This window comes from Phascolarctos cinereus, unplaced genomic scaffold (assembly GCF_003287225.1).
Source record: "Phascolarctos cinereus isolate Bilbo 61053 unplaced genomic scaffold, phaCin_HiC Scaffold_4;HRSCAF=312, whole genome shotgun sequence".
NCBI classification, from domain to species: Eukaryota; Metazoa; Chordata; class Mammalia; order Diprotodontia; family Phascolarctidae; genus Phascolarctos; species Phascolarctos cinereus.
Window position 1 is genome coordinate 684012028 of NW_027555847.1, and position 14844 is coordinate 684026871.

The 14844-nt window shown below is 40.8% G+C and overlaps 1 protein-coding gene across 1 annotated transcript in view; it reads left to right on the plus strand.

Annotated features, from left to right (window-relative positions):
• Positions 1–14844, plus strand: part of ARHGEF18 (Rho/Rac guanine nucleotide exchange factor 18) — a 101931-nt gene that overhangs the window by 54676 nt on the left and 32411 nt on the right. The window contains 5 exon segments of the mRNA XM_078154247.1: positions 5402–5472; positions 7753–7828; positions 12804–12948; positions 13591–13703; positions 13851–13991. Coding sequence (XP_078010373.1) covers positions 5402–5472; positions 7753–7828; positions 12804–12948; positions 13591–13703; positions 13851–13991 — 546 coding nt within the window.

Below are 14844 nucleotides of genomic sequence, written 5' to 3' on the forward strand. Positions count from 1 at the left end.
TAGATATTGTTTACCAAAATTTTATCAAAGCATCTGATAGTCTCAGGCTGCTCTTGTGGAAAAAATGGAAGGACATTGGCTAGACAGTACAGCAAGTGGTGTCCAGAACAGGTTGAATGGCCAGATCCAAAGAGAAGGGCCTCTAGTCTGAGCTGTGATCCCATTGTCATCTTGGAAGGAGCTGGTGAAGGCTCTGGGCTTGGCCTTGGGACTTGGTTACAGGTGTAGCTGGTATGCTTCCAAGTCTATACATGAGGCAAAGCTGGGAAGGATAGCTGACTGACTGCATGGCAGAGTTAGGATCCAGAAAGGTCTTGGCAGGTTAGAACATTGGGAAGGACCCAGCAGTTGGAATGTTCATAGAGATCATGCCGTATGAGATTCAGCTGGAGCAGTTGGGGGATGTCTGGCACAGAGAGAAGACTGAGAGGGATGGAACATCATGCCTGTTTTCCAGTGTTAGAAAGACTGCCACATGTGTTCTCTTTAGCTCCTGAAGTCAGAGCTAGAAACCGGGGTTAGAAGTTGCAAAAATGTAGATTTATCATGCTTTAAGCTCACTAAGCTTATTGTCCACTTAAATGCCCAGATCTTTTTTCAAACAAACTGTCTAGCTCCCCTACTGCCTTACTTTGTAGAGGAATTGGGAATCAGGCTAAGTTATGGAGGGGCCTAGTGAGAATGTCGACTTCCTCATAGGAAATAGGGGGCCATGGAGGGTATTTGAGTAGAAGAGTGATATGATGAAAGTACTCCGTACTGCTGCCAAGTTAACCTTTGTTAGGTAGGTTTGAGGAGAGCTGATATTAGAATCAAGGGACATTCAAAAAAGGGAGATTTCTAGTAATCTAGCTGTGGGGTGGTGCTTTAGAGCTAAGATGTGAAACACTTGGCCCCAAAGCCAGCAACACTGGGGAGTCGGGAGGAACCAGATTAAAATGTAATTGGGAAATACTTAAACTAAAAATTCAATAAAACATAGATGTTCCATTTTAAAATGAAGCCAATGTGCCGTGGCGCACGCCAACCCCCCGCCATCATCATGTATGGATTAGTGGCCCCTTTGGTATTAGAATTTGACACCCCTGGTGTAGAGTAATAGTAGAGAGAGAAGAATGTAAGAGACCTTTCTAAGGGCTAATTTCTCCCACTCTAGTCCAGCCTCCACACTGCTACTAAATTCATTTTAATTTTTCAGTATTACTTTCATCACAGTCTCCATTGACTGCAGTAATTCCCTAAATTAATTGGGCCACGGGAACTTGAAATCTTGATGGAACCAATAAGTATGGTTTCTTTCTTGATGGGAAAGCAGAAGTAGCAATAGATGATATCCATTGGATAAAAGTTGGGCTGGGAAAATGTTGGATCAATATAGAGGAGGAAATATGGTATTTTCATTTTACCAAATTGCCATGTGAACTAAGTACTTTGGGTGCTTAATTCCATATTTAATATTTTAGGGCAGGGTTGTCAAAACTTCCAAGGGCCAAATGTAGCCCCCTGGCTTTTACACTTTAAATTACAATAAAACATCATTTTGTGATGTAAAAACCATTCCTAATCAGCCAGTGGTACCAAAAACATGGGGGGCTGAGTGTGCTGACCCCGATTTTAGGAGGCCTAAAATTGCCAACATCAGATTTTTCACAGAAACCATATTCTAGTTATTTGTGTCTTTGTCTGATCTCCCCAGTTACAATTGTAAGGTCCTTGAGGGCAGATTCTGGGCTAAATTTATCTTTTATCCCCTAAACACCAAATGAAGTCATTGGCTTTAGAAGGTGCTAAAGTGTAGTAAATGTTGAATTGAGTTGTATTTGCATCCTTCAGATTCATATTCTACCAAACTAGGTGGGGAAACCTGGGCCTAGAGGAGAACGTCCAGATTCCTCAGCCTGGCACAGAAGGCCCTAGCTTGTGCCCTAATTGCACTAACTGTTGTCTGAACACCACACTAATGTCTTGTCTACTCGGGGGACTTTTTATCATGTCTCTGCTCCCCGGCCCTGCCGCGCACTGCCATTGAGTCTGTCCATGCCGCCTTCTCTACACCCCACCAGCCTGTAGCGTTCCATTCCTTCCCGAGCCCAGTGTTCTCTGTCTCCCCACTTGAGAGTTAACCGTGAAGAGTTTGTCCCATAAATTAGATCTAGGGGTGGGGAACCTGTGGGCTGGAGGTCCCTTGTGGCCTTCTCGATCCTCGGGTGTGTGGTCTTTTGACCGAGTCCACGTTTTACTGAACAAATCCTTTTATTAAGGGGATTTACCCTGTGAAGTTTGGATTCAGTCAAAGGGCAGCACTTGAGGACCTAGAGGGCCACATGTGGCCTCCAGGCTGCAGGTTCCCCACCCCTGGTTACTAAGGCTGCCTAGTACAAACAGTGCTAGACTTGAATCTGGAGAAGCTGAGGTTCAAAACCTGCCTCCTCTTACCAGCTTTGTGACTCTAGGAAGACCATTTAACCCACTGAACCTCAGTTTCTTATGTAAAATGAGGATGCGAATATAGGTAGTATCTCCTTCCCTGGGCATCGTTAGGATATGCACATGTCTTGTAGAACAGCTGGCTTATCTGTCCTGTTAGCCTCCTTAATTCCAGATTGAAATGAAGTGCTCTAGGCTACACATTGACTCTATCTTTTTGTGCTTTCGTCTTGTCTCTCCAGAGGTGGTTAGAGTCTTGGACTACTTTTCTTCCTCACTGCCCCTCTGTACTTTTAGTTCAGTAAATTATTTGTGGAATTGTTGAACTGAAGTTAAGCCAGAGCGGAGAAAATGGGTATACTTTTCAGCAAGAAAAAGTTTAGGCTGGATACCAGTAACTTCTTGGTGGTTATAGTGTATTTCTATTGCCTAATCCAGTTAAGCTGGATCCTTTACCTCCCAAGATGTTTTGCTTTTTTTTTTTTAATGGAATTGGTTTTGATTTTTCTGGATTATTTTCATTGCTGACCTGCCTCTGTCTTCTCATTGCACTGTCTTTTCTACTTGTATGATTCTGTGACATTACAGCTGCCTTAGACCACAGATGTGAGACATATGTGAAAGCACTTTGAAAGATAAAAATGTTCTTAAAATATAAGGTGGTGGCATTAGAGTATTGGCAGTTTTTATGTCTGGAGAACCTTCAGCTTCTGTTTGGAAGGTGAGAACACTTTAACACCCAGATTGTATGTCAGTTAAACAGATGCTTTAAAATATTTGAAAGCACATCTTTGTTGAAGGGAGAATAACTATTTGACTTTATCTCCATCCTGGGGGTTAGTAACTAGGACAGTGCTGTGCTTTGAGAGCTGACATTGATTGTAAACTGACTGTTAGAAACTGTAAAAGAATTTAAAGATGTATTCCAGATGTACTATAATGTAAGTGGTTTTCCTCTAGCCACGGAGAGGAGGTGGAAGACTGTTAAGATATATTCAGACTCAAAGTAATGCAAGTTACAAAAGGCATACTGGTGAATTTTGGAAGCTTCTTGAGTTTTCCTCATACGGGAACACCAGTGCTGACTTCATTAACTTAGAGCCAGTATTGCTAGAAGCATTGGAGACTTGAGATGCCCCCTAACCAATCCTCAGTCCTGTTTTCTGTGGACAGGTCATCTTAGGACTCTGGGACTGCTTTGCACAGTTAACATACCCTTGGTTAAAGTTGTAAACTTTGTTTTCACTTATTGGAAATAACACTGTTGACTTTATTTACATTCTAGGCCCACCTGTGGAATGAGGACTAGGTTGCCCTGGGCTATTGATCTCCATTAATAGAGTTCAGATTTTTGTGGAGTACAGCCCCCCTTTACAGGAGGGAGCAGTCGGGGCTAATGTTCTTTAAAAGAACCAGAGTTATTTTATTTCCTATTATTTCCTATTGTAGCATGATGTTTTGGAAAAATTAGTGTCAGTGAACTCTGTCCTTGGGCAGGAATTCAGACATTGCCTTCCGGTGGTAGGTCTTTGTTGGTCTCACTGACCTTAATAACTATTTCAGGTTTCCTTTTACACAACCGCAGTGTCCTTGAATAATTTCCCTAATACATTGAGGACAAACAGGTTTTTCTCTGGCATTGTATATGTGTGTTTTCCTCTTCTAACTTGGTTTTTAACCATGTGCTTTTATCGTTGTAAGAGAAATTAGTTTCTGTTAGGTATTTTCTGAAAGATTTTTGTAGGTATGGAATGGCTGGTTATAGGAATTATTCTTTCCCAATAACCTTTTCACTTTATACAAGATTGAATACGGCTGAATTTGAGTGCTTTTCAGTAAAATCTCCTTTTTTCCTAGCTGCCATATTGCTTATTCTTTATTTTCAGTTATATGCAGTTGATGCAAATAGTCCAAAATACTCTTTGGGTCTTTTTTTATTTGATTCTATACTTGTTATATGGATATAGACCCTGATGTTCGAAGAAGACATTTTTGGTCCAGTGGCCTACCGTGCAGAGCACAAAGTACAGATACCTTTCTACTTTTGAGTGATCTGTACTTAAAAATGACAACCAAGAGCTCTTTGCTGCCCTAGGAACTACTGTTCTGTCTGTGGGACCAGAAGTAGAGGAAAGCAGGAGCAGTTTCAGGGAGCTTCCCTGGGTTACAGAATGCTCCCTGCCCTAAATGCCTCTCTGCATCTTTTTCCCCTGGTTATGCCGTCCAGAATTTTACCTGTGACAGGTTCTTTTTCGATTGAGGGGCCTTGAATCATTCAGGCCTGAATGTGAATGACTCCCTCCAAGTGTTTTCCTCTCGATGCTTAGTTGAGCTCACTTCTGGGAGAATGAGAGTTTTGATTGTAATGAAAGGAGTGAAATGAGAAGAAATAAAAAACGATTTTGGAGTTTGGCACAGAATCCTTTACTCCTCCCAGCATTCTTGGTTACTCGGGTTTTAATAGAGTTGACGTTTATGGCCAATTATGTGGTTTTGTCGGTGCTGGGGGAAATTTTGTTAGCTCTATTCCTTGACCAGAGAAGGAAATGTGTCATAAAACTTTCCTCTTTATCTGAGTTCAGCTTTTCCTCTTAGTCTTTTGGGTTAGGGAGCAGCCTTAAATAAGTGGTATAACGCAGGTGACCTTTGGGGAGAACAGGCTTGTGATCTTGCACAAGAGCCATTGTTTTTGTCATCTAGGAATCCTTGCATGTGCAGCATGAGTTTGTACTGGATTTGTACTTGGGGTCATGTTATGTGACTAGCTGGTTTCATGCCAAAGATGTTGTTCTTTGTTCTCTAGGTGGCTCAACCAGTAACATTGCTTTATAAATCCTTATCTTTAGTTAATAAGATTGTGGGGTTTGACTTAAAATAAGACTTTTCCTTCTTTCTTTCTTGATTTAAAAAATACCATATTTTTCCTTTATGGACCAATATCATGGAATAATTTAGACTTTTTTAAAAATTTCAGACTGTGCAGTGAATGTTCATAAGAATTGTAAGAATTTACTGGCCGACTGCAGTAATAGCAATAAACTCAAGGTAGGTTTTAAGCCCAGCTCTTCTCCCAAGAAAGTAATTGACAGAGATCCTCAATTTAAACACTGACTATACCTTAAACTTCTAAAATAATACATGTGAATTAAGAATAGGGTATGATGCCTGGTTCCAACATTTTTCCTATCTTTAAAATTTAAAGCATACTTTCCACATCTCAGTTGGTAAGAGATTTCCAAGGTCATCATGCTTGCTCAGGACCTCTCTCCATAAAATGCCTGAGAAATGGCCATTCCGGTTCTGTTTGATGATTGTTGTTGGTAGGGAACAGCCCACTCTACTTTGAAACACATCTGATGATTTGAAACTGTATCCTTAAATCTAGTCAAAAATCTGTTTTCTCTGCAACTCTTACCGACTTGTTCTAGTTTTGGTTCTGACATGAAGTCAGAGCTATAACATCTCCCCTTTACATGTCTCTTCTTCAGGTGAAATATCCCTGCTTCGTTCAACTGATCCTTTCCAATTAGAGGACACAGTCTCCTGTCCCCATAGGGGGATTCTGCTTGCTCTCTTTTGCATGCAGTCCAGTTGTCAGGGTCCTTCCCTAAGACCTGACTCTGAGAACTGATAACAGGACTCTAGATGTGGTCTGACCAGGACAGCTTAGAGTGTTAATGAATCCTAAGATTGTTATTGTGTCCCACTGATGACTCTGGGAGCTTGCAATTCTCTAAGACCACCAGATCTTTTTCATGTGAAAAATCAGCTGATTGTCTGCCATCTTAAGCTTGTACAGCTGATTCTTTTAACTCAGGTGTACAGCTTTATGATTGTCCCCTGTGGATTGATTTGGCTTCTCATCCTAATCTGGCCAGAGAGATGTTTGGTGATCTTAGTTTTGTCATCCAGCGTGTTAGTTATACCTCATCTCTGGGTCACTTTCAGATCTATGTCTTGATCCAAGGTGAAGAATCCAGGATCCCTGGGGCACTCCAGTAGCACCCTCCTTCTCTAAGTTAACATCGATCCATTAATGACTCCTTTTCCACCAACATCTCTCAAGGATGATATTAGGATGAATGAGTAAATATTTGCAAAGATTTTCAGTTCCTGTTCTAAAGTAAAAGTCTTATGTGTAACAAAAATATTTTATCACTGTTTTCATGCTGTGAAGTAGGTCCGTATTTTATGTACCCTATTTCAAGCATGTTCACCCCTAAAAGGAGTAGGTCCTGATGTCAGGTATGGATAATTACTACTTCACATTACTACTTTACTTGGACAGTAAATTTTCCATAATCACCAGAATGACAGGAGGTAGCTGTTATTAAGCAGCATACACTTTTATAAAGCAACGCTTGGTGCTGCTTTGGTGTGCAGTTTTACAAATACGTGTATTCTCATTTATTGAGAGGAAGGCTTTGTAACATCCTCTGAATTTTCAGTTAAGTTTTTAAAAATGTGAGTGCCTGCTATGCACAAGCCACTGTAGGGGATATAGGACATCTTAAGATAGCCCCTGTTCCCATGAGACATTTAATAGTAAAAGATTTTTCAACCAGGAAAGTTAAAATTAAAATGATTTTCTGGCCAAACCCAAGTTAACCATAAAATTCAATTAATGAAAACCTCTATTCCCCAAGCATTTCTCTTGTCCTTTAAAGTTTATTTAATTGGGCAAGGTTCTCACTTTTCTTTGGATTTAATTTCTTCAGGCCTTTATTACCAAGCTATGGCTTCCTTCCTTCCAACAAAGGTCACTTATATACCCTTCTCAGTTGGTATTTATGGTTTCATTTGAGTTGATTATCCAGTCAAGATAAACCACTGATTCATGATCCAAAGAAAAGCCAATGTTCTTTAAAACAAATACTTGGAAATCAGTTTTGACTCTCTTTATTTGCTGAAGCAGCTTCATATGAAGTATCAAGCCTTGGGTTTGCCTTAAGTAGTGACTTTAGTTGTTTGAGCAAGAATCAGGAGTCTTTGCTGATTCTCCATTATTGCTGCAGACGTTATCAGTAGTGTCTCGGCTTACTAGAAAACAAGTTATCCTGAATTCAAATACAGGTTGGGAAATGAAGAAGGAGCTAGTGAAATTTGAAAATAGACTAGCTTGAAACTTGATTAATTTTATTGAATTTGGAAAGAAGGTATTGAGAGCTTTGAACCTTTACGTTTTAAGCTTCAGAAACATTTGTAGAAAATGATGCAATGAAAAAAAAAGAAAATGATGCAATGACGGTACACTCATTTATAGGATGAAGCTCAATTTGTGCCCAAAGTAATTTTCGTGGTTATTTGTGTTCTTTTTTTCCATAGCAGAAAGATTTCCAGCATAAACCTCCAGGATCTCCACAGAGTTTGGCACAAAGTTCAGCCCAGAGTCTTTATCAAGGTTTGTTCCTAAATATCATTTCTCCCTTTTAAAAGGGAATGTGTTCGATTTAACTTGAAAAACTTCAGTTGTGCTTGAGAAGGGCAGTGCTTCTGGTTTGTAAATTACTCGCCAAGAAGCAGGGCACCATTTTCTTCCCAAGCAGCAAGAATAAAAGATGGCTGGGGTTTTTTGTTTTTACTTTTTCACTTGGATGTTTTTTCTCAGTTTTAAGCCTTCTTGCTGTGTAACATCAAAATGAGGTAGAGAAATCAATGTGTTGGCTTCTGATTGATTGCATCTATTCTCGGACCTTGGAAGAGACCAGAACTGTGAACTGCAAACTTATTTTTACATCATTTTCCTGATTGTCTGTTTAAAACTTACCTGTAGCTGGGGCTTGCTAGAAGACTCCAGAGATGATAGATATTCTCAGTCTGAAAGAGAAATCTTCATTGAAATGAAGAATGATTTGGAGGGATTAAAAACTTGTATAAAAGGTCAGCAGGCCAGTTCTTTCTGAAGTGGCTTCTTGCTGCCACGTCCAGGACACTTTTGCTTTCAGAGGCTGTGGTCTGATAGACTATCTTTTGGGAGCTTTTTTGATGAGCTAGATGCAGTGGAGGAATTTTTGCTACAAATGAACACCTCTACTGTTGAGAAGCAGTAGGAATCTGCACAGTTTGTATGTAAATTGCTTTCTTCAGAATTGGTATTTTGCAAAGCTAACATGTGAAGAATTTATTTAGGATATGTATGACAGACTTTATATCGAAATGGAGGTTCATATTTCTGCTTTCTCTAAGATTACCTTTAAATACGGGTTAGTGACACCAGTAAATCTTATTAATCTCTTGTCTTTTTGCACATGGATCTCTCAAGAGTTAACATGTAAGACGAAGATTCTTTCTGTGAAGAATTCATTATAAATTGTCTTCAAGTGGATAAAATCAGGCTGCTTGCTAGAGTAGCATTGTAAATACAATGTTAGGGGCCAGGTAAGGTCCTGAGCTGAGGTTATGACATGCGGTAGTTGCGCTGTAGTTGTCTGATATGCTCACTTGAGAGCTTTTTAATAAGCAAGGAAACTGAGGTAACAACAGGGTGCTTGTTGTGAGTGAGACAAGGCCACCGCTATTGCCAAGAGCTGTCTCATCGCTTTTCTCTTAAGGCAAACAACTTCTTCCATTTTCACTGTTCGTCTCCCATGAAACAGCTCGTGGTACGCAGTCTAGGTTACTGTGATAGGCTGACAGCGATCAATAGGAAATCTCAGCGGTGTACAGACAGTGCTAATTAAACTCCAAAGATGGCCTTTGTGTTAGGGAAGGTACTGCTGGGCAGTCATGGTGTACTTCACCTTGTGACCAGTAGAGCAAAACTCTTAAGAAATTGCTGACTTCGGGCTTCTTGGATTTTTGTTTCAGAGAGCTATCTTATTCTGAATATTTGCTCTTACTATCTCTCTTAGAGCCAAAGGCACAATGCTCCAGCCTTTACAAATTGAATTTGTCATCTTTTAGACGTGAAGTGGCAGTTTCTCTGAGAAATTCTGCTTGGTGCTGTATCTTCAGTTTTAGTTGGGTAAAACACTGACCTGACATTTGGTGGTCCAGCTTAGAGCCCAGGTTGGCAGTCTGCTACAGAGCATGCCCTGTACTCTCTCTATAGGATAATTACTTCTATGTTGCTGAAAGTATTGGTCTGTTACTGTTAGTTTCCATTTTAAAAATCAGAGCTGTTTTGGCAGTAGAATGGCCCAGATGAAAACATTTAATCAGGTCACATTGAAGGACTTTGGCTGGCTAACTTCTCTGGGAAATAATTGAAAGAGATGTGGTACATGTGTCGCTGAATATGTTGAAGCCGTCCCAAAAGGAAATTTTTCTGTGCGTTTTTACAGGCATCTTTTCAAGTATCACAAATTTATGTTATGTACATTTTATTTACAAAAGTGATAGCTTATGCTTATATCTCTTAAGGTTTATGTAGCACTTTCCCAGCTGTGTCTGTGTAAGACAAATAGTCTAGGCAAGGCATAAGATAGTCCCTGCTCTCAAGGGCTTCACAGTCTAGTGCAGGTATTATTACGGATGAGGACATGGAGGCTCAGAAAGGTTAAGTTGTTTGCCTGTGATCACATAGTAAGGAAATGTTAGAGGCAAAATTCTAACTCAGGTCTCCCGACTGCCAAATGTGTTTTTGTCCACCACACCATAGTACTTTCATGTATCTATCCTTTGCTAATGTTTGATACTTGTGGTAATAATCTTTTTATTTTTTTAAGTATTGGGGGGGGACAATCTTGGGGTTAAGTGACTTGCCCAGGGCCCCACAGCTAGTAAGTGTCTGAGGCCAGATTCAAACTCAAGAAGCTGGGCCTTCCCGACTCCAGGCCCAGCGCTCTATCCGCTGCATCACCTAGCTGCACCCTTGTTCTAATATCTTGAGGCCCAATGCCATCTTAATTATCAGAGGCAGCTTTAATTATGTTCAGTTATAGGTTTAAGTAGTATATTCTAACTCATCAAAGATACCATAGTCCATGTATGGTAACTTTTTATTAACCAGAGTGTGTGGTTAAATGAAAATCCAGTCAACAGATACTTATTGATTGCTTTTCCTGTACGTGACACTAGTTCAAAAGCCATTTATTCAACATCTCTGATGGACAAAGATACGGAGATAAAAATGAAACCAGTCTTGTCCTCAGGGAGTTTGCTATATTAGAGGACTAAGACATGGGCACAGATAAGTAAGTGCAAGAAAACGTGGGAGGAAGTGAGCACAAAGACCTGGGGAGGTGAAAAGGCATCATGAAGGGCTGGCAAGACAGCTGGTCAGGCCCATGGCCGTGGGAGCTGGAATGCCTTATAATGTATGTCTCCTTGAATGGAGTGCAATTCCGAATATGCCCCGTGGACAGTGTGTGAAGGAGAATTGTGTTAAATAAGCCTGGAAAAGTTTGTATGAGTTTGTATTTTATCATAGAGTTAGTTGATTGAAGGTTTTTTTAGCAGGTAGAGAGAGGAGTTTGAATCCTGACTGAATCCCTGATCAAATATGAGTTCCTCAAGGCCAGACATTGTTATTTTTTTGCTTCCATGTCCTCAGTGTCTGCCTGACACAGTCCTTGGCACAGTGGGAATTTATAAGTGCTGAGTGATTGGCTGTGTGACATCATTTAGCCTCTCTGGGCTTCTATCTGTCAAATGAAGGGTGTTGGGTTAGATTTCTAAAGGGCCCCTTCTAGCTTTAAATCTGTGATCCTTCGAACCCCCTCAGCTTTCTAAAGTCATGTGCTTGATACTAGCTCTTAGCTGTCTTATTTCCATATCAAATCCAAATTTAATGAGATTGATGCCTCTGTAGAGCAAAAAGCTCGGACTCAGTGGAGGTGCCCACCTTGAGCCACCTCCCACCTCTGATGCTCACTTGTTTGTTGTGGGACCACGAGCGAGGGACCTAACCTCACCTGTCAAAGAGATAATAATACCAATAGTATTTAGCTCATGGGGCTGGTAGGATCAGATGAGACATATTGTATGTAGACTGATATATAAATGTGAGTCACTATTGTGATAAAAAATTCCTGAGTCAGATGTAATATCACTTCATTTGAATCATAGACTTAAAATGCTAATGTTTTTTACAAACTCGTTCTACATCATCACTTCCCTACCAGAAATTTTATGATTGCAATACCCTGTACCTTTATCTCTGTGTAAAGAAGGTACAGCTGTGATCACTTTTAAATGTTAGTCCGTATTAAGCCTACCCTGGGATCTGAATTCTAATTCCAATTCTGAAATGGAGAGTCTTCAGTATGGATTAGCTAACTCTTCGCTTTCTGGGCTTGCTTCATGCTAAAAGTACCAATTTGTAGGTAGATTGCTGAGAAGTAATGCATTTACTGCTTTCCCTTCTGCTGACCTGGAGGTGGATTTTCCACTCCCAGGCAAATGGTAGCAGACACCCAGCGAAAGCCAGCCACTGGACATGTTTATTTTAATCCTTATAATGTATGTCTCCGTGAATGGAGCGCAGTTCTGAAGTGTCTTTTTTTGTGGTAAGAATCAAATTGGTCCTCAGCCTCTCTCGAAAAGTCAGGCTTGCCTTACAATTGGTATTTTGATGAGAGAAAATTTAGTATAATGATGGTTTTTCCATTCTGAGAAATTGATTTTTTCCTGGTAGAAAAAAATCATCACTTGAATTTCTAAATTAATTAGCAAATGGGAGGAACTCTTAATATGTGTTGCATATTAAGTGAGTATATATCGTTAGTATCAAAAAAATCTGATATTCAGGTTCTGTTCATGGTGTTTGACCACAGTGTAGCCAGATACTATGCTTTGCAATCCCTTCAGGTTCAAAAATCATCCTAACCCCATATAATTAAGCCCCAGGTATGAATGTCAGTCACTGTTGTGCTGATGTAATGTAAATTTACATTATTACATTACATCACAAAAGCAACTTTTCCATCTGTTTATTCACATTGGATGTAAAATGATATTTGCTTTTTATCACTTGTGAACGGTGATGGGCTGTGGTGTTTTATAAACGGAGAAAATACTTTGCAGTTTCCACACTAAATGGGCACAGTAGGGACCAATTTCCTGCCCTTCAGACCTGCTGATTTAGCCAATACAGTAAGTTAAGTGGCTTTACATTTCTAGAAGCATCACTCAGCGCTCTAAAGCCAGTACTTCTCTGAGCCTCACGGTGCTCACTTAGAAGGACCCAGGTGTCACCATGGGCAATGCAGGCTCCAAGAGTGGCAGCCAAAACAGCTCCATCCCCGGTCATCCCGAGCTGTCTTTTTATGGCTCTTTTTCCAGAAAATGGAATGAGAATGTCTTTTTGGATAATGAACTCTTAACATCTAAGATCCTGTCAACGCTTCAGCCACATTCTGAAAGGGGCTTAAGAACTAGAAATCTTCAATGTCCTGCTCGTTTTCTGAGTACCAATTCTGTGTTTGCATCTGTAGCAGCCTCTTGGAAGGAGCAGCCTCGTAGCACCCTCTTGGGGTCTAATGGCACCCCAGTTCTGCCTAGGAATGTCGGAATGACTATCTCGACCAGGGCGAGTCTTCAGGCGGCAATGAACACGACTGGAACTCTGAATAGATTTGGGTAGGTTGGCTTTTTTCGTAGAGCATCTTGATTTTCATCTCTCTGTTTCAGTATGATTAATTATGTTTCATGCCACTAAATTTAAAATGTTCTGTAAAAGATGATCCTGAACTTGTAAAACTGCCGGCTGCTTTTTCTTTGGTTAACGAACCCCTAACTAACATTTGGCTTTTAGCTCCCCCGGCTTGTTCGTTGTATTTCTGAAAGCGTTAGGATTCTGTGTTTTCTTGCTGTGTTCATCTTTTTCCTATTCGTTATGCTAATGCTTGTCTTTTTGTTTTGGTCCCTTTGACTCAGATTCCTCAGACAGTTGCTGGGGTCTTTTACCTTTATGTTTACAGAGTAAGAGGTCTGTTATTCCACTCTTTACTTCAAGGAACCCTACAGATGTGGGGCTACTACTAGATTGAGCTCCAAAGGACCACCAATAACCTGCCCTCAAGACTTAGTTTTTTTTCTCATTTGTTATAATGAAATAAGTCCGGTGAGCTAAAGCTTCTGTAAGCCAGTGTTCCTAATTTATCATCCCTAACAAAGAGGAAGGGTATGTGGAGGTCACATATAAAGTAGAGAGCCAAGCCACTCTAATAAGCTGCTAATCTAATTGGCCAGATGAGAATTGTATTTTTTTTTCCTATTTAGACCAGGTACAGGAGACATGGATGATACCGACTCTGGATTTACAAAATTCAAGCAGGCAGCAGATGATTCTCTTTCACTGGCATCGTCAACTACTGAATCTGTTTTTGTGGAAGGTATAGAAGGCTTTCTACTGTTTTGAGATTTCAGATCATTTCTTCGCAGCACACGCTATTGCTGGTGTGCTTAGAAGGCATAAAGGAGGGTGGGTTAGAGCAGGAGCCGGTATCTCATGAGTCAGAACACTTATGCCTTTTCCTTAGATTCCTACTCTGCCTCGCTGAGAAGTGAGATAGAGGCCGACGCACAGGAGTTTGAAGCTGAGTCCTGGAGCCTTTCTGTAGAACTGCCGTTTGCAAAGAAACAAAAAAAGGAAGTACTGAAAAGGCAAGATGTCATCTATGGTAAGAAGCGTGGCTTTCCGTTTGTTCCTTAGCAATAGCCCCCAGTTCATTTTTCCAGATGTTGGAAAAGGACTCATTTTTAGCAGAGTGTTGGTCGTGGTGTTTAAGCCATTTCCTGCAGGCCCTCTCTGGGGCCGGAAATATTGGACCAGGTGTTGCTGCAGCTCAGCGCCTTTCTTACTCTGTAAGGTGGGGCTTCTCCCTCTCTAGCCTGCCTTGCTGTTTTTGTTTCATGAGTATAAGTTGGCAGTAGTGTTACTTGGTTTGGACCTGTGATTTCACTGATGGAAGACTTTTCTGGCACTAAGATTCCCTCCACTGGTGCAGATGAACAACTCCGAGGTAGCTTGGTGGCTCAGAAAGGTGCCTGGAGGCCAGACAGCGCATGTAGTTAGTAGATGGATAGCTACAGATGTAGATAGAGAGAGAGATATGTATCTACATACATCAGAAGCGGCCTTTGAACCCAGGTCTTTCTTCTTCCTCCAAGGCTAACCTCCTGCCTCCACATTACCACTCTAAAGGTATTGTTATTAAATGGAGTCAGTGGGCCCTTGTCAGAGCACAGTGCTTGCTACGGAATAGCCATTTAAGAAATGCTTGATGAATTGAAGAATCAGTTTTGTTTTCACAGAAAGCCAGCCAGCTGATTATTTCTGATAGAGCTCCAGGGCTAAGGAGGTGTGCGGTCACTTGGGGTCTTCGTGGCCAGTCTGTTGATTTAAACTGTGAGCTGTCACTGTTGTCGTAAGGAGTGCCTGTCTGTGTGTTGTCAGAGTGCTACTAGGGGCTGTGTTTTGGTGGAGACTTAACATTGATGGGAACGATTATGTTGTTCATGATCCTGTGCAGA